Source organism: Diadema setosum, chromosome 18 (genome assembly GCF_964275005.1).
Source record: "Diadema setosum chromosome 18, eeDiaSeto1, whole genome shotgun sequence".
NCBI lineage: Eukaryota > Metazoa > Echinodermata > Echinoidea > Diadematoida > Diadematidae > Diadema > Diadema setosum.
In genome coordinates this window covers 15,538,426-15,559,276 of record NC_092702.1, presented here as the reverse complement: position 1 = coordinate 15,559,276, position 20,851 = coordinate 15,538,426, and the positions used below count along the sequence as shown (strand labels likewise).

Genomic DNA, 20,851 nt, shown 5'->3' with positions numbered 1-20,851 from the left:
AGCTGGTGCAACTCATGATAATTCTCCCATATGTTCCATAACAAGCCAGTTTTGCAAAAAAAAAAAAGAAACCGACACTTTGTACATCTGTAATCCATCACCAAAACTATAACTCCACCCTTTTATCTGTGTTTATACATTTCTTATTTGAACTCTTTAACAGCTATTACTCACATTAAAATCACTTTTTGTTTTTGTCATTTCTATTATCATCTTCATTAGTATGTCCATTATGTACAAGTGTATGTATATTATCCCTATTGTTAAACATAACTGTTGTGATCTTGCAGCACTATGATCATCATGAAAAGGTGGATCAGTATATAAACAAGCTATAAAAAGTTTCCTATCCAATGATGCAACAAATAGTCGAAGCTTGTGAGGAGAACAAAATAAAAGCCACGCAAATACAAATCGCTGCTTTCAGGGTTTTGATTCACCTGCTCTATACTTATGATTTTGCCACTTGCGACATCATGACTGCTCTTGTAGTTCTTGAGGCATTTCTGCCTTTCTGGTATATCAGTGACACTTTGATATCAATTAATATCTACCATTATCAACTACGATTGACCTTTACAAAATGGAAAATTGCGCTGACAAAAATTATCACAATAACACTAACAATGATGAAGATATTGACAGTCTGAGGTATTATGATGCTAGGGCTGATGGCAACAATTAAAATCATCAACATCATCCACCAGATATTGATATGGATTATGATTGTGATGATTACAATTAGTTATTACACATTTCACCTTCACAATATACTTTATTTCAATTTTCTTTGCTGGAATGTAGAGTAAAGACATATTTTTTCATCACCACAAATCATTCTCCTCCTATTTGACCCACCTCTCTTGTGATGTAGCCATCTCTGTTGATGTCGTAGAGGTTAAATGCCCAATTCAGTTTCTCCTGCAAGGACCCTCTCGCTAATATTGACAAGCCCTGGACAAACTCCTGGAAAGGGGATGAAAAATAAATAGTGCTTCAATTCAATAGTTTATTTATTTCCATTTTAAAAAAAAATGATACAAAGCAGTACATGTGTCCATTAAGCTAAGCTTGTAGGAGGAGGAACAACTGAAAAGAAATCAACAGCAATATCAATATACCAATGTATTCATGTTACTTCATCTATGTACCATTGTACATTTGGTCATTGATATATATGATGCTGATAATAAAGCATACTATCAATAATACTTGTTTTAGAATGCAAATGAAATGTATTGCAACATAGCAATGTCATGGCACAGACACTATTCATTCGCCCATGTATGCCAGGAAAATATCACCCTAAAGAGAATGCCTTTTTACATATGCACCTCTATCCATTCATCTAACTATATATCACATATGCATTAATTCACACAGATGTATATGCATGGATTCAGTGAAATGGAATGTAACATAATTCAATGAGAAATATAAGCATATGAGTTCAGGAAAAAAGGCACATAAATCTCCAAATTTGGGAAAAAGTAATAAAAACATAAAACTTCATATAAACTTATGAATTTCTATCTGTCTATCTATATGTCGCATGAATTGAGAGAGGAATATAAGCATATGAATTCAGAAAAAAAAAAAGGAATACAGAGTGCTGAATTTGGGAAAAATGAATAGAAATGCATGAATTTAGTGAAAAGGAATAAAGAGATTTAGCCCCGGAGAACATGAATATAAAGAAAAGGAATTATGGGTTCAGAGAAAAGGAATTATGAACACATGAATTGAGAGAGGAGGAATATGAAATGATTGAGTGAGGCCAATTACAACATTGACAACAAACCCCAAGAACAGAAAGACAGAAATTAAGACAGTAAAGATATATGTTCTCTCTCAGCAACACAAAATGTATCTTCAGAATGACATCTTGATATCAGAAACTGTGTTGCAATAGAGGGAGAACATAATATACTCTATCCTATCATTTCATTTACAAAACTATTGTTTCCATGAATCTTTGCTAGTATTAGTAGGGAAAAAATGTGGATAATGATAGCTCCTGCTTGTAATTTTGTTAACAAATATATTTTTGCCATAAGGGATGACCAAGAAAATATTGAAAACATCTCAGGATTAATATTATTTACTATTATATATTTTCTTTCTCTTTTTTTTTTGGGGGGGGGGTGGGGAGGGGGGAGAACTCACACCAATGTTGAGAGAAATCAGTCAGGTTTTTTTTTTTTTTTTTCACCGTACGTAATGTCCCATGATCCCCACATTCGACTGATGGTGATTTTCAATCGAATTTCAAACAGCTTACACAGCTGTAACTGTTACTCTGTGGAGTCTATATAAAGGCTGACAGTTCTCTTTTGTATCTTATATTGTCAGTAAGTTCTCTCCAAACGATTAACGCGGAATTACTGGGAACAAGAGACAAATCTTCCTCCTCCTCCTCCTCTTTCCTCCCGTTTGGGTGGAGGGGGTTGTGAGTTTGGATTCATCGCGATGCTCTGCTTGTGCAGCCAGCTCCTTAAATGTGACAGTTTCACAAACATGCGCCGGTCCTTGGCTTGCTCCCAGCTCCCAGCTCCCAGCGCCCAATGAGGGCAAGAGACAGTATGTGCTATCTTGGGATTTTAATGCTGGTTTATCAGTTTCCCCTCTGGCTATTTTCTTATGGAAGGGCAGCAGTCATTCCAAACGAACAATTAGATTAGGTTAACTGACGGAGGGGGAACTTGTACTAGAGTGGGGGGTGGGAGTGTGAAGAGCACACACTGGCAACCAAGACCAAGATGCAATGATGCATTCCCATCGTCATGACAACCTCTTTGGAAACTTCAGATACAATGTACCCTCATCACGTATGCAGTGTGTGAAGGGATATGAGTTACATATACGTCCTCTTCTCTCAGATGGGGGATGCTTTAACGCTGCCATGGCAACACCTTCATCGGCTATCGCTTGGACTCGACCGACGTCTTGGAAGTGCTTCATTTGTGAGGCAACTATTTTTAAATTCTTGATAGTGATCACAATGAAATGGGGTTTGAAATTGCTCTCAGCATAAATTCATATCCCTTCATTTTCGAGATAGAATAGGGTCACATAAACAACTGCCCGCAGAGATTAAAAACACCACACAAAAAAAAAGAGAAAGAAAAAAAGTGGAGGATCCTAACTGGGAAATTCTCACTTGGGCATGCCATATCTTATAATCTCAAATTAAAATCAGTATGAGGAATCTTTGTGGCAATAAACAGGTGATTGACGTGTTTTGCTGTGGTATGGCCGGAGGCACGCATTACTGGCGTGTGTGCGGTTTGACACCCTTTTAGTTCAGTTTTGCCTGTTTTCTAGTTTGTGTCGTAATATCATGTGGCTCAGAAAGTGGAACAAGTCCCAAAGAGACCACACTTGTTGCTTCAGATGGAAAGAAGAGAGAAACAAATATGAGATACTCTGATGACAAATGTATCAAGCTCGGCTGACTGTCAGCATTGGTGTTGGAGTAGAGTGACAACAGATAGTGACAAAAATGATGTCCAACACTGATCTGAGTGATTGGTTGAGGGTATTTGTGAAATGACCTTAAATGTGATGGTGACAAGAAATTTGCTCCTGCAACAATTGCTCTGGTCTTATATACTCCAAGGACTTAGGGTTAGAATTGTGACAGAGTTTTAGGTTTAGTTTGATATGAGGATTAGGATCAGGGTTGGGGTTATGTTTGTGGGTAGAATTTATGTTTGGCTTAGTAAGTAGATATTTCGTGAGAGCAATTGTCGCAGGAGCGTATGTCGTGGAACCCAATGAGATATAATGCTTTTATATTGCCCTCACTGTAGTGGTTTTATTTTTAAGAGTTTTAGAGAGTAGACTGGTATTCACAAGCTTGACAACATGCCAAAGTGTTATCTCATATACCACAAATTCAATGGACACTGTTTCAGCGGTAGGAATTCACAAATCTGATTCTCAAAATGGGATGATTCTACTTCTCCCTTCTGTCTCTGTGGTTCTTGATCACACATCTAACTGCTCTCATGACCAATTTAACAAGTCCCCACTTGAAAAAAAAAATTGTCCACAAAACATATGCTGTGTACAGTCGTTTCATTCAAGTACTAAACTAGAAAGACACTCAAAACAATCATTATTCAAATACACTAGATGTTTATTGTTGGGTTTTTTTCAGACAATCCTACATTATTTGACTAGTATAAGATGAAATTGAGGTTTTGGAGTGACAACCAATTCAGTTGGCTTTAACTTTACACATCACAAAAGACCCAAATAGCTAATGTCTGCAGAGATGGTGTGTCACCTACAAATGCTCTTTTTTGGTGACTTTTTATATGTTCATTTCCTCTTTTCTTTCTGTTATATCTTTTTGTCTGCTGGGTTTTATATTTGCCAACTTTTGAGGCAAACTTTGATGTCACCAAGAATCAAACAGACCCATGTGGCCATGCCAAAATGTGCTCATCCAAATATGTACACCTTTTGTCATGACTGCACATATAAAGTTATCCCGAAAAAATCAGGCTTTACATTGGGTTGGACAAGATGGCAACCCACCCCCCCCCCAAAAAAAAAACAACAACAAAAAAACCACCAACAACAAAACAAAACAAAACAAACTTTACACCAGATGGGGGCACTTTACCATATGCCTTAAGCTTGAGAGCAAACTTGAGTGATGAGGTATTTTGGGTGTACGATTATCAAACATATAGCTTGGCTGCTCGCAGTTAATCTGTTAAATTGTAAGCCACTGCCTAACAACCAAATATAGGCAACGTGTTTGATAAATCAGCACAAGGGTCATACAAATTTTGTTGTTATGTCTGTTAAAAATTGACAGTTCAACAGAGACATCTTCCAGGCATTCTAGTCGGTGCGATCTTTTGGACAAGCTGCAAGCTGCCATAAATTGTTCTGTCTGGTTTTTGATATTGCATGTAACAAATACTGATCACTCCTTTTGAAAATTGAAAACACACACGACTGTTATAGCCCACAAACTGAACTTCTGAAAGGCAAGGCTACAGCAACAAAACCAGGATTGTTGTTTGCAGTATTGAGAATTAGGGTTTTATGTTTCTACATATCACCTGATATCATGATTCTCTTGCAATGGGGATGGGGATAAAGAGGAAAAGATGCATACTGAAATATAGAAAAACAGACAGGAATAAAATTCATGATAAAAAAAGCAACAAAAACATCACGTGGTCACTGACGAACAAGAATTGAAGAAGAAGAGGAGTGACAACTTAAAATAGACACAAGAAGTAGGAAAGCGGAAAAAAATAACACCAAAAAAATGAGGATTAGAAAGAAAAAATAAACTAATGCCCCCCCCCCCCTCAAAAAAAAAGAAGAGATGAACCGAGAAGAGAAAAGGTGAAAAAAAAAAAAAAACATAAGGTAGAGATGATAAGTGATGGGTCTTCAGGAAGAGAAAGGTTAGATAAATATCAGGTAATCTGTCAGGAGAAAGTGGCTGTGAAACCTCCATGTCACCCATTGGGTTTTTTACACTCACCTCAAATGTTAGCGAACCGTTGTGGTCTGTGTCAAAGGAATTGAAGACGTAGTGTGCATAGTGACTCGAATCTGGAAGAAATGAAGGAAACAAAAAATGTATAGCAGAGAGTGGGAGAGAGAGAGAGAGAAAAAAAAAAGACGAGGGTTAATATTCAAATCACGGTTCCTCAAATTGCCCCCGGCAGCTCTACATACTCGCTGTCGAGATCGACGGAAGATGTGATCTGACGGAATGTACTTAACATTCTTTGCAGCCACTTCTCGCTGAAACAGATCTGTGATCTGGTGCTTGATTATTGCTTACGGCCAAATTCTCCCGACAAAACAAAACAAATAAAGTGGGGATAAGTTACGCAGTGAGCTACTTCTAAATGACACATGCCTGATTACTGATGCTGCATTTTGATAGGACCATGTCTGAAAACTCTTCATATACATCCAGTAACTACTTAATTGTACACAGACATCACAAAATCAGTGCATCTTGTGCCATGATTAACAAACTGAATCAGTAAATGCACGTAGATATTTGTGGCGAATGCCAAATCCTGAATTCTGTCAAGCTACATTCACATCTACCTCTGCTAACTGAAAAGGACACACAAAACATAGCATAAATTAACCTTCTGAAAATGACAATGATGAAAACAATAACTGTAGTAAAAATAATGACGCAATTAATGACAAGATGGTGGCTGTGACAGTGATAATAACAATGCTCATTATATCAATAACAGAAGTGATAGTGATATAAGGATATTACTGATAATACTAATACTAATAACAATAATACATTTTGATTGAGAGAACCTACAATGTACCACTTCATTTAAAAGTGCTACACAGTAGTGTATAGTGACAAATTACTTATGTACAGCTTGAGAAAAAAAAAATAGGGAAATGATCGTAAAACCTGAAAGCATTGAAAATGTCTGGAGCAATCCAGACTTGAAAAATAAACTGGTTGCAGCATGCCAGCATATAATCATTTTGTGATTTCCCAGCATACAGTGGTAGGCACATCTCTTTCTCTCTCACCATGTGTGTGTTTGTGTGTGTGTGTGTGTGTGTGAGTGTGTGTGTGTGTGTGCGCACGTGTGTGTGTGTGTGAGTGTAAGAGTTAAGTTGCTTGCACCTGTTGACCCGAGGCATATGACAAGAGGGTGCAAATTCGCCCCCCCCCCCCACGAATCCTAATATGTGTCGGGCACTGTTACAAGTATAAAAAAAAAAAAAAATGGTAAAAAAAAAGGGAAGGGAAGTTGAGAGAGTGCAGAGGGGACAAAATACCATTAGAGGTAGTCAGGTTAGGTTGAGTCTGAAGGCTATTAAAGTCTGTCCTGCAGGTGGGGGGAGAATGGAGCTGGTGGAAATATATTGTATCCTACTGCAGGTGGCATCCTTATTTTTACCTGACCAAAATTAAAAGAAAGATGATAATGGAGAAATGCATTTTGTGGGAAGGGGAAGGACACATATATAATAAAGGAAAAAAGTAAAATAAAGGAAATAAGATGGTTTTTTTTTCTTCTCCTTCTTTAGTGGAGGAAATCTGCGGGTGTTTCAGCTGCCATGTTATCTGAGCAGTCCTTGGGCCACAAATTGAAACACCTGAGGCTCGTTACGATCGTCGCATCACAATATCACTCGTGAGTTGTGATGTATATGGTGGAGATGGAAGTGGCAAAATATTTCTTCTTAGTTCATTTCTTCAGTTTCTAGATGAGTTTAACAGGCTATTTGGTCACTGTTGATAATTTCTGGATGAAATCTGCATACAATCCACCCGGTAGCATCCAAAATGTGTCCTGAGCAATTAATACGCTGAATCAACAATCCAGTGCACTGTGTCTTCCTTGTTTGATTGTCAATATCCTTTGTTGAAAAAACGTACGCATCATTAACAATGCCTTGCTAATTCTTTCTGTAGGTCTATTCTTTACATCATTTCTGTCATTACACATAGCTGAGATCAAATGCCCACGAAAAACAGTTTTAGATTTATATATCATTTCCGCCAGTGCATTAACTTGCAGCTTGTACTCCACTTCTGCAGGAAGAGCTACACCGTCCCTTTAACTGGTGATAATGAACCAACACATAAAGGGACACAACAAATTCCAGTGAAATGTTGATTACTAAAAAATATATATATATATATATATATTCTTTAAAAAAAGGGGGCAAATAAAGTGCGCCCTCAGGGTTGCAGCCATCCAGTTGATGCAAGTCCCAGGGTGACCCCTTGATTAATCCTCCCTGATTGGTCGAGATAGGCAGATCCGTCGGCTGGACTGGAGTACCTTGTCTCTTCGATTTCGTGCACGGAAAACACACAGACCAGACATCCTTGAGAACTCCCCACTTCTTCCGCTATAAATCCTTTTCAATTTTTCTCTTTGCATTTACACAAGAGAGTTCACGCCTCTTTTTGTTTTTGTTCTATGCTCTTTTTTTTTTTTGCTTACCAAGGAGAAATCTTTCGTCAAATTTGCACACACAAATAGAAGTAGATCAAGCAGTGGACACTGGGCAAAGGAAATAACTGATGCAGCTACTTACAATTTTCTATCTTTTTTTTTTAAATTTCAGTTCACTTTGCAGAGCTCTCTAGAACAAAGGTACTTTATCTTATAGAAATGAAAACAAGAAAGTAAAAGCAGGGCAGTCAGTTTGACTTTTACAGTGAGATGAGAAATTACCCACAATGTAAAAAACCAAATTAAGTCACTATTTTACCAATGAAATTGGTCATCATTGGATATGCATCAACTCTTCCTTTTTCTGATTGTTGAAAATAAAATCTATAATCAACTAAATATTCTGTTTGAGGGTGGTTGATGATAATCATGACAAAAAGAAAAATCTTCATTGCACTTTATTTCTTAGTTACGCAGCATAAGCAGAAATTTACATTATCTTCATCAGGAGATCCTACTTGCATCTATGTAAATTATCATACTCATTTACTTTTAAATCACCTTTTCACAAAAAAGTACAAGAACCAAACAGAGATTGTTTGGAAATCTCACCCATACGTTTTTTTTTTTCTATGACTTTACATTATTTTGCACTTACGTATAAACTTGGAGCAATGAATGCCTTGTTAAATCTTGACATTTGTGTGACACACTATTAAAAAGAGAATGTGCTAAATCCTCTTTTTGAACTCTCTAAAACCATCTTATTGATCTTCATTTAAAAAGATGAGTGTGGTATAATGTATATCACATGTAAGAGTAAGGTTCAAACTTCAGCAATGTCAGATAGATTTCTAGGCATTTTGTGGCAAGGATTCAGTAAATCTTTTTGGTGTTTGCGGAGTTTCCTGTTGGGCACAGTTGTCTGTAGACACTTGAAGTGACATGTGAATATTTATTTTCTTATAAGGGCTACTATTAACCCATTGAGAATGAGCAGATTTTGCTGTAACCCAAGTTTCCAATAGACACCTGCCTGAGTATACTCGCGACAACTGCAGAACCAGACATTTTTTGCGTGCATGCAAATTTTGCAAATTTCGCAAGAGCCAAGATTTGAATTTGAATTTCACACTGAAGTTCTTGTCTACACTTTATGCATAGCATGCCAGTCGCAATTCGCAAAAACGTCATGCCGCAAAAATGTCTTGCTTTGCGGAAGTCTTCAATAGGTTAACCACGAAACTGTAAAGTTGAAATATCTTGTTCCCACAATCTACCACCAAGGCTCCCAATTGGTGACATACAATAATGCATTCTACAATATCCCGTAAAACTCAGCTAAAACTTTCAGTCGTAGCTTCGTGGCCAACTTGTCGATTTCTTGACATCAAGATTAACTGCCTCACACGCCAATGGCTAGATCTAGTCATGCAAAAAACACAAAGCAAAACAAAACACACACCAAGAAGGACACACACAAAAAAAAGAAAGAAATCAGACAAAACTGCAGTAATGACTTATGCAAAAGTCTGTCTGACAGTGACAATTGTGAGCAACTGGATTGGTTAAATTCTATTCATACAAGGTCAGAATAAAGCCAACTTCAAGGAGACACCTTGGTTACACCAGACTCCCAGACGACCAGACACCTGCGCACCAAACGATGAAGGCGGCTTGGACTTCTCTCTCTCTCTCTCTCTCTCTCTCTCTCTCTCTCTCTCTCTATATATATATATATATATATATATATATATATATATATATCAAAAGAAAAGCTGATTTTTATTGGAGGATTCTTTGAAGGGGAGAATGCAAATGCGTGATCTGCACGATTACCTCACATCAGACCACTTGCTGGGAAAGACGGGAAGGCATTTTGAGTTTCGTCTGCAAGAGTTTCTCATATTGCTCTTGTCGTCGGACGCCATATTGGCTTAAAGATGTAATCTTGCTAGGACTGGAAAACATAAACAGTGTCTTGCCCCAGGACAAATTACAAAGGAAAAAAGGACAGCCTGTACGATCCACGATTAAAACCATGTGGAAGAGAGAGAGAGAAAAAAAAAATCACGGGATGGGCAGAAACAAAGTGGAAATGGGATATCTTGCTGTAAATTAGGCTTCTGGTTGGGAAATTAAACAACGGAAAATCTGTCGCTGTCTTTCGATACTCTCAGCTAATGGGACAGAGTGATTGTCAGCTAGCTAACGACACATAGAATGAGAACTTGGCTACTATTCTTGTCTCACAAGTAAACACTCTCCTTTTCATAAATATGGATTGTATATATACATATAGATAGATAGAGAGAGATATAGAACTAATAGCATGTGATATATTTCTTTCTCTCTTTCTGTATGGCATCTAACAGCCAATGTGAGGAGGAAGAATTTGAAAGACTCTTTTGTTAGATCTGAGCGATTTTGACCCACATCCATTTTTTGGGCATAAAAGTTGAGCCTCATATTTTGACTTGATTTCTTTGATTAGATTTGATTTAATTCTTTTTAATTGTTTTTTATCTGATGAATTTAAACTCTTATGCTTTCTTGTTAACAATTATTTTTTTGCATCAATATGTGATTCAACCTGAAACTCATTGCGTGAAAGAGCTCAGAAACATATCAAAATAACAGATGTCTCTCTGGCTCCAGAGTCATAACCCCCCCTCCAAATTGCCCTCTCCTTCTCCACCCGACCCTCTCCCAACCAAACCTCACACAAGATTTCCTGATCTTTCCTTTAAAGTTGTCATCTTCAAACTTGAAACAGGAAGTGCCAGCACACTTGACGGATCACCTGCTGCACAGGATGTGCGATGCCATGAGCGCCACGCCACACAGATGATGGACAATGACACAGCCGCGTCATCAATCTGATAGCGGTTTCCAAGGAGACCATGCTATTTTGCCTCTCTGCAACTGCATCTCCCTCCCCTCCCCTCACTCTTCCACCAAGCTCTTCTTGAATCCCTCAATTAGTCTTCCCTTAAAAACCTCTTTAACCCATCGAAGACAAGTTCCAAGTATACTTGGGCAAGCATCTATGGGAAGTACGTGTTGTAGCAAAATCAGCCTGTCCTCAACGGGTAAAGGAAAACCTTCGGACATGTACCTAAATGCATGGTAGCAGACACCACCACAATTTCTCTTCTAAATCCAGTGCAAAACTTCTAGAGTTATCATGTTGTCATACAAACTGTAATCCCATGTGACTAAGTTTGCTCCCTTTTTACTTTCTTCTTTGCATATATTTTTCTTTGTTTTGATGCTTCAGCCATTATGCTTTCAATCTTCTTCCTACAAGCTTTGTTGAAACAGCTTAAGGGCATGATTTACGTTTGAACTATGGCTGCTTGCCTCTACTTTTGTTCTGTTTCGTTTTGTGTTTCTGGCAGATAATTTGACCGTGCAACGACACACCTAATGACAGCACTTGGGGATAGAGTGTGGTATCATACTTGGGATTGAAAGAAAAGAATTTGATGTCATTAGCCTTGCATTGTGCTGATGATTCTGCAGATTGATACAATTCTTAGCCTTGGGTAACCAGATATATTGTTTAGACAGGAAGGTGGGCAAAGAAAGACACACACAAAAAAATATGCTTATTCTGCATTGATGAACCCTAATATGATACCATAACAAACAGGAGACCAGCATCACCCAATCTCATTAATCTCCTTCTTTGATGCAAAGAAATCACGGACCAATAACTTTTGAAAGATTATAACTGCACCTGCATGAACACACAGCCTACTGGGCTCTGATCAGGATCCACTGAAATTTGAAAATCTACAAGGAAATGAATTAAACTAGAAAAGCACTCTGAAAGCGCAGACCTCCGCCAAGCAGCTACTTTCCACCGATGATCTTGCTCTTCCCAAAGAGATTTTTCTCCACTCCACCACTGGGGAAAAGCTCTTTGGGCTCTTCCATAGAGATCAGTGATTTCTACCCATAGGTATGAATGCTGAAAAATCGCCCGATTTCCCAATATAGAAGCCTTTGTTACGTCATAAACCCTCAGCTGAGCTGTGTGCCTTGTCCTAGCAGAAAGTGGAGCACGCACTTTTGTGCACTTATGAAAACCTCAAAAATGCGCAGCTTAAACTCCCAAGTTCATTGACCCTTACCTCCCAAAATATCAAAAATCCTTCATAAATTCCCCCCAAATTCTCGGATCACTATGAAAATTTAATCATTTGTTACTTGTGTCATTTTCAACCTTTCCTGTAAGTTTCATCCAGATCCGTGCACACCTTTTTGAGTTATTTTGCACATGGACAACTAACGAACGAACTAACTAACTAACGAACAAACAAACCAACGGTAACGAAAACATAACCTCCTCCCTTGGCAGAGGTAATAGATTATATTCCGATACACAGAATCACACATTTCATACCAACATATGGAAATGAGCCCATATCATCCCAATACACAAGGTGAAAATACTTCCAATCCATCTAATTACAGACTGATCTCCGTTCTCACTACCTGTCCTTTCTAAAGTTATGGAGAAAGTAGGTTTTAATCAGGTATATGCTTATCTCTCTGAAAATAACCTCCTGAATAAACATCAGCATGGATTTTGTCCGGCCATTCTACTCAAACTGCACTTTTTTTACTGACCGATGACATTTCGAAACATATAGATAAAGGTTGCGTAAGTAGCGATTATCACACTCGATCTGCAACAGGTGTTTGATTTGATATCGTTGATGAAATGAAGTCAAACCAAAAAAAAAAAATCAATATGGGTGAAATCTTTTCCATTCTCTTTCACATTTTTCCTTATGGTCCCTTTCAATCTCCAAGTCTAGACAAGTCCAATTGTGCTTGGGCACTTAAAAGGAAAAACTTAATGACAAAACTGACTTTAGCCAGATTTTGGGGACAGTGCTTTGAAATTAGTTTCATTGAAAATTTTGGGTTTGTGCTGTCATTGTGAAGGTAAATGCACAATGCTTTCATTCCAGTATGGCCCCATTCAGTAAACATTTTGTAATGACACTTTTGTTTTAACATCTGGGTCCAAAACTGCTGCTTCTCAAACACAAGCCCCAACACGGACATGCACCAATGCGATGCAACAGATATCAATTCAAAGAAACAGAATGAAACAAAAGGGGGAAGGACAAATTTAGATAGAAGCAGATGACATTTCTTCAAGCAGGAATCCATTCCCACTTCAGCTCTTAAAGACTAATGGCATGCTGGCTGTTTTCAGCCAGGATAGATAATTGCGCCGCTGATAACAGAATCCTTGATGACACATATTATGTGCAGTGGTTTGAGAAGGGTTTCCAAGGGGCGTGTATTAACTCCCACTCTGTATGCAGATGGGGCTATCCACATATCCAGGCAAACCACATAATAGAGAATGCAACAGTTCCAGGGGCCCTTCTGTCAGTATGGAAACCTGCAAACATATTGGCCTGAATTCACAAAGGTGGTACGAACGAAACCATGGCTAAAACCATGGACAAAAATCATGGAGCGCCAAGTGTCACACGGAATATTTTGTTGCGAAATTGGTCATTTCCTCGACAAAATGACCGTTTTGTTAACGAAATTATCATTTCGTGGACGAAATGTTCATTTAGTTACAAAATGTTGTCATTTCGTTACAAAATAATCATTTCATTGACGAAATGACTGATTTCATAACGAAATATTCTGTGCGACACTTGGTGCTCCATGGTTTTTGTCCATGGTTTAAACCATGATTTCATGAATTCAGGCCATTGATGCAGCATCACTTCTCCTTTGCATGCTGCTCCTTTTTTACTTTCTTCCACCTTCTTCATCACTTAATTCTTTTTTCCATGATTTTACCCACACTTTTGCATAATTCTGTGTGATTGTATGTGTGTGTGTGCGCCCGCACACACGTGTACGTGAGTGCCCTATTTTTCAATGCAGCTGAAATTCATTGACTGAATACCTCAAAGCATTTTCATAACACCTGTTAACTAGTGAAGTTCTGACAACTTCCTGCTTTGTTGTAGCAAAGAGGAGCAGAAGTCTCTTACATGAGACAACCTCCTCAGGTGCCTGTTCTAGGAAATGCATGTTTAGAAACTGGACAGGTGCCTCTTGTCATCTGCCACATTGAAAACCTAAACTGAAGGGTACGCGGAAAAGGACCCTGAAGACTTAAAACGTTCACAGGCTTTTAGAAATGAAGAAATGAGAACTTCTAACATATGTACTGTAACCAAGACTAACTACACCCGCTAATATTACTACCAAGCAGTTGATGCACAGAGATATTTTTTCGATTCCCAAATGTGCTGTTGGAGATTTATTCAGCTCTGAAATGGCTTACCCAGTGAAGTGCTAAATTCATGTGACATTCAAAGAGTTTTCAATGTCAGCATCAGGATCAACTCTCCTCGCTGCACACTGTCATGTCCCTTTGCATAATCATTGGTAAGACGAGAAATTCATGGACTGTGATGAGATTTCGATTACATGATTCAAGTTCTCAGATGATAAGATACAGAGTGTCAGAGCTGTGTGAAAGTTTTCTGGAGAAGTAGCAAAGTGTTTTAAAAAGATTTCCAGAGAAGAAGCGAAGTTTTTCAGGAGCCCAAACCTCCACTGATCTGCACCAACTTTTTGCAGCATTGTCGAGAGCTTGATAAAACAAATGAAAACAGCTCCAGAATTAAATCCTTATGTATTTGACGCTAAAATTGGTTGCAGGGTAGGAATGGAATAAAAACAAATTGCCCAAAGTTGGACTGAATTAGTACAATCAAGATAAATAATCATGCAACCAAATGATTCCTATTGGGGACATGTTGTTAATGGTGTCAAATGGAATCAATTTTTGCAACATCATCCAAAAATTGATAACTCTTGTATGTGCATGGGACTACTGTCTAGAATTCACGTATCGTGTTTGGATACCTGACCTACTGCATGCTGGACGGCATCACATCTTCAATGGAGTTTTTTTTTTTTTTTTTACAAATTGTTTTTCTTTTTCAAATCTTGTGACTTGCTCCACAATTTTCTTTGTTTTTTTTGTGGTAGGTTTTTAGAAGTTGCACAAATCGTAAATCATTGTAAAGTCTACGGTCTAATGGACAATGGACAACTATTACAAGATGGAAAATCAATGTTTGTTCATTTTATAAAGTCGAACCTTGGTCGGTGATGGATAACAATAAAGGAAGAAAGACAACCTGAAAGCCGTCATAACAGGAAGTACTTTAATGCCATGCATTGTTGTGTCGGCCCCTCTGTTTCATTTGCTGCAACAAGAATACGTAGTCACAGTAGGAAAGCTATTCATTAGGCTCTCCGTCGATTTGTGCCGACACCGAGGGGAAATAGAGCTCTTGATTCAATTCCTTAAGGGTACTGGGAGAGCAAGAGAGGAAAAAAGCGGGTATTGGTTACGCCTGTACTGCCTCCGACCGTTTCCATGCCAACTGGAGGCAAAGCGGCAGAAACCAAACCAATTTATCTTTCCTACGACCCTTGATGAAATCCCATCCCTCTGATCGCAACACCCTGCTAACGATCATCATAACAGCAGTCGCGCACAATGCTATCCCGAAGCCCTTCGACCAGTATCATACAAGTTGTTGGGAGTGAAGCATAAAAACATGCACAACAATATTCTCTGTCATGAACATATGTAAATGTGATATATATATGTACAATGTATGCGTGTGTATACATATTATCTGTCACAGAAACTAAGAAAAATGGGTATATCATCAAAGAAGTACATGACATTAAAATTATGATAGAGTCCATGATTTCAAGGTTATAGCTGTTTAATATAATCAGATACGCTGCTGTATCACTGCTCATTCATACATCAATGGTGTATGATAAAGTTTTTACTATATCAACTTGTCCAAGTTTGTTTGTTTGTTTCATTTCCATCTGAGAAGATGGCTGGATAGCCCATATTCAGATGCAATAGCTGGTCTCCCATGGGGTCCAGTAATGTGGATAGTATTGGAGCCTACTCGACTGTGAAAGAAAAACACCAACAACCCCTGTTTCATCCCCTTCCATCCCATCCCCTCCCCCCCCCCAAAAAAAAAAAATCAGAATGTGGTACCCACCTCCTTGAGGGAAAAACTGTGAATAGATGTCCTTGAAGGTGTCCTCATTTACCATGCCTGACGGACATTCCTGAAGAGAAAAGAATAAATGGACAAAACACAGTGTAAACAACTAGAGAATCAACAAGTAAACAATCACGTCACATTGTGCGTCACATAGAATAAGCAATTTCTTCAAGGGGAAAAACAGGATTCAAAGTTCAATCAACACATTGTCTTCACAAAAGCAGTAAACTATAAACTATTTCACTCATCAGTGGGGTTTATTGGTATTGGTTAGGGAAGTACAGTATGCCAACTTCCTGAAGATTTGCAGGGTAAAAAACATCATGTTTACACTATGTCCATTCTATGCAATTTGTACACAACTGTCACACTCTGTACACGCATGTAGAACATATTACAAACAAGATAATGATGTCAAATCTTTCACTGACTGATTCAGTATTTTGTTGTTCTGGGTCACATGATATACAATCAAACAATCATATGCATAGGCCTACATAGTCATACATCAACACACATATAGATAACACACTCATGTATGCATGCCCATATGTAGACTACAATATTTTCCTTTACATTAGTCTTGATGATGCCTGCAGAATGTCAAAAGTGATTTCTGCTTTCAGCCTATGCATTTTTCTCTTATTCCCGTTGTCACATTTATCACACACAGTGTCATATTTCGTAAGTGATATCATTTCCAATATCATTTCTAGAGGCAATTGGGTCTTCTGTGGGATTTCAAAAACTCTCTCTGAAAAAAAAATCGAAATTGGGGATCAGTGTTGATTCTGCAGGAAAGCTCCTGCAGCGCAAAATCCGAGTCTTATTTCCCATTCTGCATCTTTTTATTCTCCTCCTATAATCGCATTTACTCTTGCCTCCATTATCTTGCTCATATTACTTTTGTCTCGTACCATCCTTCACAGACCCGAGAGAGACAGAGAGAGGGAGGAGAAAGAGAGAGATGAAGAAGAGATATGGAGAGAGAGAGAGAGAAAGAGAGAGAGAGAACAGCTTGGTGACATAAGATGACACCAGACTGCATCCCTGCCCCTCCCATTCTACAATATCTCTCTCCCTCCTCTCTTACATCAACATTCCCCATCCTCTCTCAATGCCACACGCCTGGTCACATTTCCCCCCTCCTTCTCTCTTCTTTTTCCTTGTTGGCAAGCCCCCTTCTCCTCCATATTTCCTCGCAAATCTCATCCTTTTTTCCACCCACTTTTACTTAATGCCTCTTGATCTTACATTCCCACTTCTACTTGTAGCATCCAGTGATGATTCCTCCTCACCCCTACCCCGCTTCCCCTGCGCCCTCCCACCCCATCATTCAGGCCCGAAGCCATCCATTGGTTTCCACGGCAACGGCTACATGAACATTTAAATTTGCAGCAGAAACCATATCCCCACTTTGAGGAACCTAGAAAAAAAAAAACAACAACAACAACACACACAGGAGACTCTCTGTATTACCATGCTAAGATCTTGTTTCCGCCATATGGTGGATGACCCACTTCAAACTGACTCCTCCTTTGCCTTCTGTCCCCCAAATGGTGTCGCCACATACTGTATGCATTATACATTTTGCAAGTGAAATACTTAAGGGAATCATGATTTGTAGGGCAATTCAGCAAAAGGTTGAATTCGCAACTGCAAACAAGTGACAGCATGGCAAGTAGAAACTGCCCTTTTTCAAAACTTTACAATTTCACACCTTGGGGTGGTACAAATTTCACTTTTATTACCAGTGGAAATATTTTGGTTAACTATACATTTAGTGAATATCAGTTGACTTGCAAAACTATAAAAAAAAAAAAAAAAAAAAAAAAAAAAACTAAAAAAAAAAAATGCTGCAAAATGTATGTATGTTTATACATATACATAATTTCTGCGGTAATCTTGCATTTACCATTAGTCCTTTTCACATTGATTTATGTGAGTGTTCTTACACTTGTTTCAGGTGAAAGCAATGAAAACCAAACCACCTAATCTGTGGAAATTCTCACATAATTTTGGTGAAACTATTTTCAACAGCATTTTTATGCATTCAGGATATTGTCTGGGTATAAATCTATGCCATAAGTCACACACACATGCCCAAACACATGTCTATATACTGTAAATACATGTTTTCACACACGTGCAAAGACACAGGCCTTTGACATGTCTGCAAAATGATTTTCAAAATGGTTTTTCCCTTGAAGCTGTACACGACAACAATGAGATTTTGATGAGGGTCTTACACAAAGAGTACCCTCGCAGTAACACGTCCTCGCTGTATGGGGACGAGAACTGCGCCCTCGTGGGAGGAGAAGATGACAAATTAATGTGACACGGCTCAAAGACGTGTTGGCTACGGTTTTACACCACCCCCTCCTTTTTCCCTGTCGTGTTCAAGATAACGGTAGGAGCTTGGTTTCCTCCTCTTCTCTGGCATCCAGGTCTCCGTTCCCCGTGCCATCAAAAATTTACATCCAAAAGGGCTTGTCGTGCTACAGAGGGTCGCCAGACGCTAATTGCGTTGCCAATTTGATGAGGCGTTGATGACTGCACCTCCCCCCTGCAACATCCCGCTAATGACAGTTGTCCATCCCTCCTTTTAAGGGCTGGTGCAGATTTATTTGGTAAAAGCATGTCTCTCACACTTGACTTGTTTTTTCATATTGATAATTCTTTTGGCTTGTTTCCTTTAAAAAAAAAATTGCCACCAAAAAAATTATGCCAATTTTTGTCACCTGCAGAGAATGTTCGACATCCATGATTATATCAAATCTACAATGTTCTGATACTGAGTTTTCTATTAAAGCATATACTATGTTTCCTTTAAAAAAAATTGCCACCAAAAAAATTATGCCAATTTTTGTCACCTGCAGAGAATGTTCGACATCCATGATTATATCAAATCTACAATGTTCTGATACTGAGTTTTCTATTAAAGTATAGACTATCTACTAGCTTTTGTTTCCTGATCTGTCATATGTACAGTAAGTGGTATCAAATCTGTCCAATCTGAACATGTTTTCTTTTATGAAGTGCCAAAATGCTCTGAATTGATGCAGGAAAATCTTTTTGAAGACCTTGACATTAGATGCAGGATGAAGTGGGTATTGAAGCAAATTTTTGAATATCACCTTCCCCCCCCCCAAAAAAAAAGAAACCCTCATGAGATTCTGAGGTGGCGTTTACAAAGTCATCCCATAAGCAATCTCAGTCAAACAAAGTGTGATGCATTCCATCCAGTAAACCCCTGCTGCACCTTACCATGTTCACCACCCACGCCATTGGCGCCTTTGGAAAGTGGTTGCTTTTCTTACACCAGTGCAAGGGACTGCATCCCCCCCCCCCCCCCCCACTCTGATGTTATTGAGGAGCAACGAGTCGTGAAAGGCCCCTGTGGGTTGCGCGTTTGTTTGGAAAAGTGCAGATATACTTCGGCCCACCTACTCCACAATATATGCATGCATGACTTCTCTTTCCTTCCTTAAACATCTCCCCCTTTCCCTCACCCCCCCCCCCCCCATTGACCAAATATTAACTCTTTCAGTTCTGTGGGTAATCTGTCACTATGAAATATCAGTAGGATTTTCAGATTTTAACCATAAGTTCACTCTTTTAGTTCTGTGGATTATTTGTCACTATGAAGTATTAACAGGATATCAGGATTGTGGTCCTGGGAGGGGTAAATGTTTGGTGGCTGGCATTTTATATTCTCTCTCATCAAACACACGGATTCTGACAAATTTCCTTCTCTACAATATGCACATCTCAATTTCTCTCTGTCACATAAAAGAATAATTATTTTTCCATCAACATCAAATTGCACATCAACGTCTTCGATCTCCTTTACAGGAACTTCAACATACGACATGAACTCACTAAATGCTCACGCACCAACATGCATACATCCAAGAGGTGCGTGCTTTCAATGGGCCATTAATGCAACATCCACATCGTGGAAGCGAGTTACTAGAAATAACCCAGGCAAGCCGCCACCTACGCACAGACGATTATGACATTGCCAATTGTAGGGTGGACTGGTTTCTTGTCTAGCTGTTTGTGCCATGAGGCATGCATATGCTCATTACAGGGTGCGTATACATGTCACCCCACATGATCAGATAATGTTTCAAACAATGTTTCACATAATGGCAATATAGTCACACATAATGGTCCCATGTATACATATTTGTGTGTGATGGTCAATGATGAAGGGGGTGTGGAATCTAGTACAGGTAACCTATTTCCTCACTATGTTTGAGTTTGCTGCATAATTAACAAATTGGAATTGCTTCTTGGCAGATTAAATTGGGAGATTTTCCTTTAAACTTTTTTTTTCTTTCCTTCTGGGCATGAAATGAAAATGTGCAAACTCTTTTTCCATCAGTGTTGCCAAATTTCAAACAGGTCTTTTTATTTACATAGAGTAATTGAATAACCCTGCATTTCTTATCAAAGTAAGGACAGCTTCACTGGATGTGCTTCTTTCGATCATCCCTTCACTTGCACCTCTGGCAGGGCCCTTTTGGGCAGCGACCCTTGAGGTTTTCTCCTCACTACAGATCCCTCAATTGATTCAGGAATTGAATGAAGGATTAAAAAGCACCCGATGCTCTAAACAGCTTCTCATGTGTGAACAACAGACATCTAGTGCATCTTATCTGCCCCCCCCCTCCCCCTCCCCGAAACAGCTCTCCCTCACTCCATCACTTTGGAATCTCCGATGTGGGTGCTACAACAGCGTCCATCCGATTTATTCAGTTCGCCCTCATTAGTGCCACAGAATGCTGCTGAGCAAACCAAGAA

General features: G+C 38.8%; 1 protein-coding gene across 1 annotated transcript in view; it reads right to left on the bottom strand.

Moving 5' to 3' along the window:
• LOC140242071 (Kv channel-interacting protein 4-like) overlaps positions 1–20,851 on the bottom strand; it is a 64,026-nt gene that overhangs the window by 13,833 nt on the left and 29,342 nt on the right. The window contains exons 2-4 of the mRNA XM_072321830.1: positions 16,037–16,106; positions 5,516–5,586; positions 859–966 (exon numbers count right to left, since the gene is read on the bottom strand). Of these exons, the coding sequence (XP_072177931.1) occupies positions 859–966; positions 5,516–5,586; positions 16,037–16,106 (249 nt within the window). The remainder of the gene's footprint in view (positions 1–858; positions 967–5,515; positions 5,587–16,036; positions 16,107–20,851) is intronic.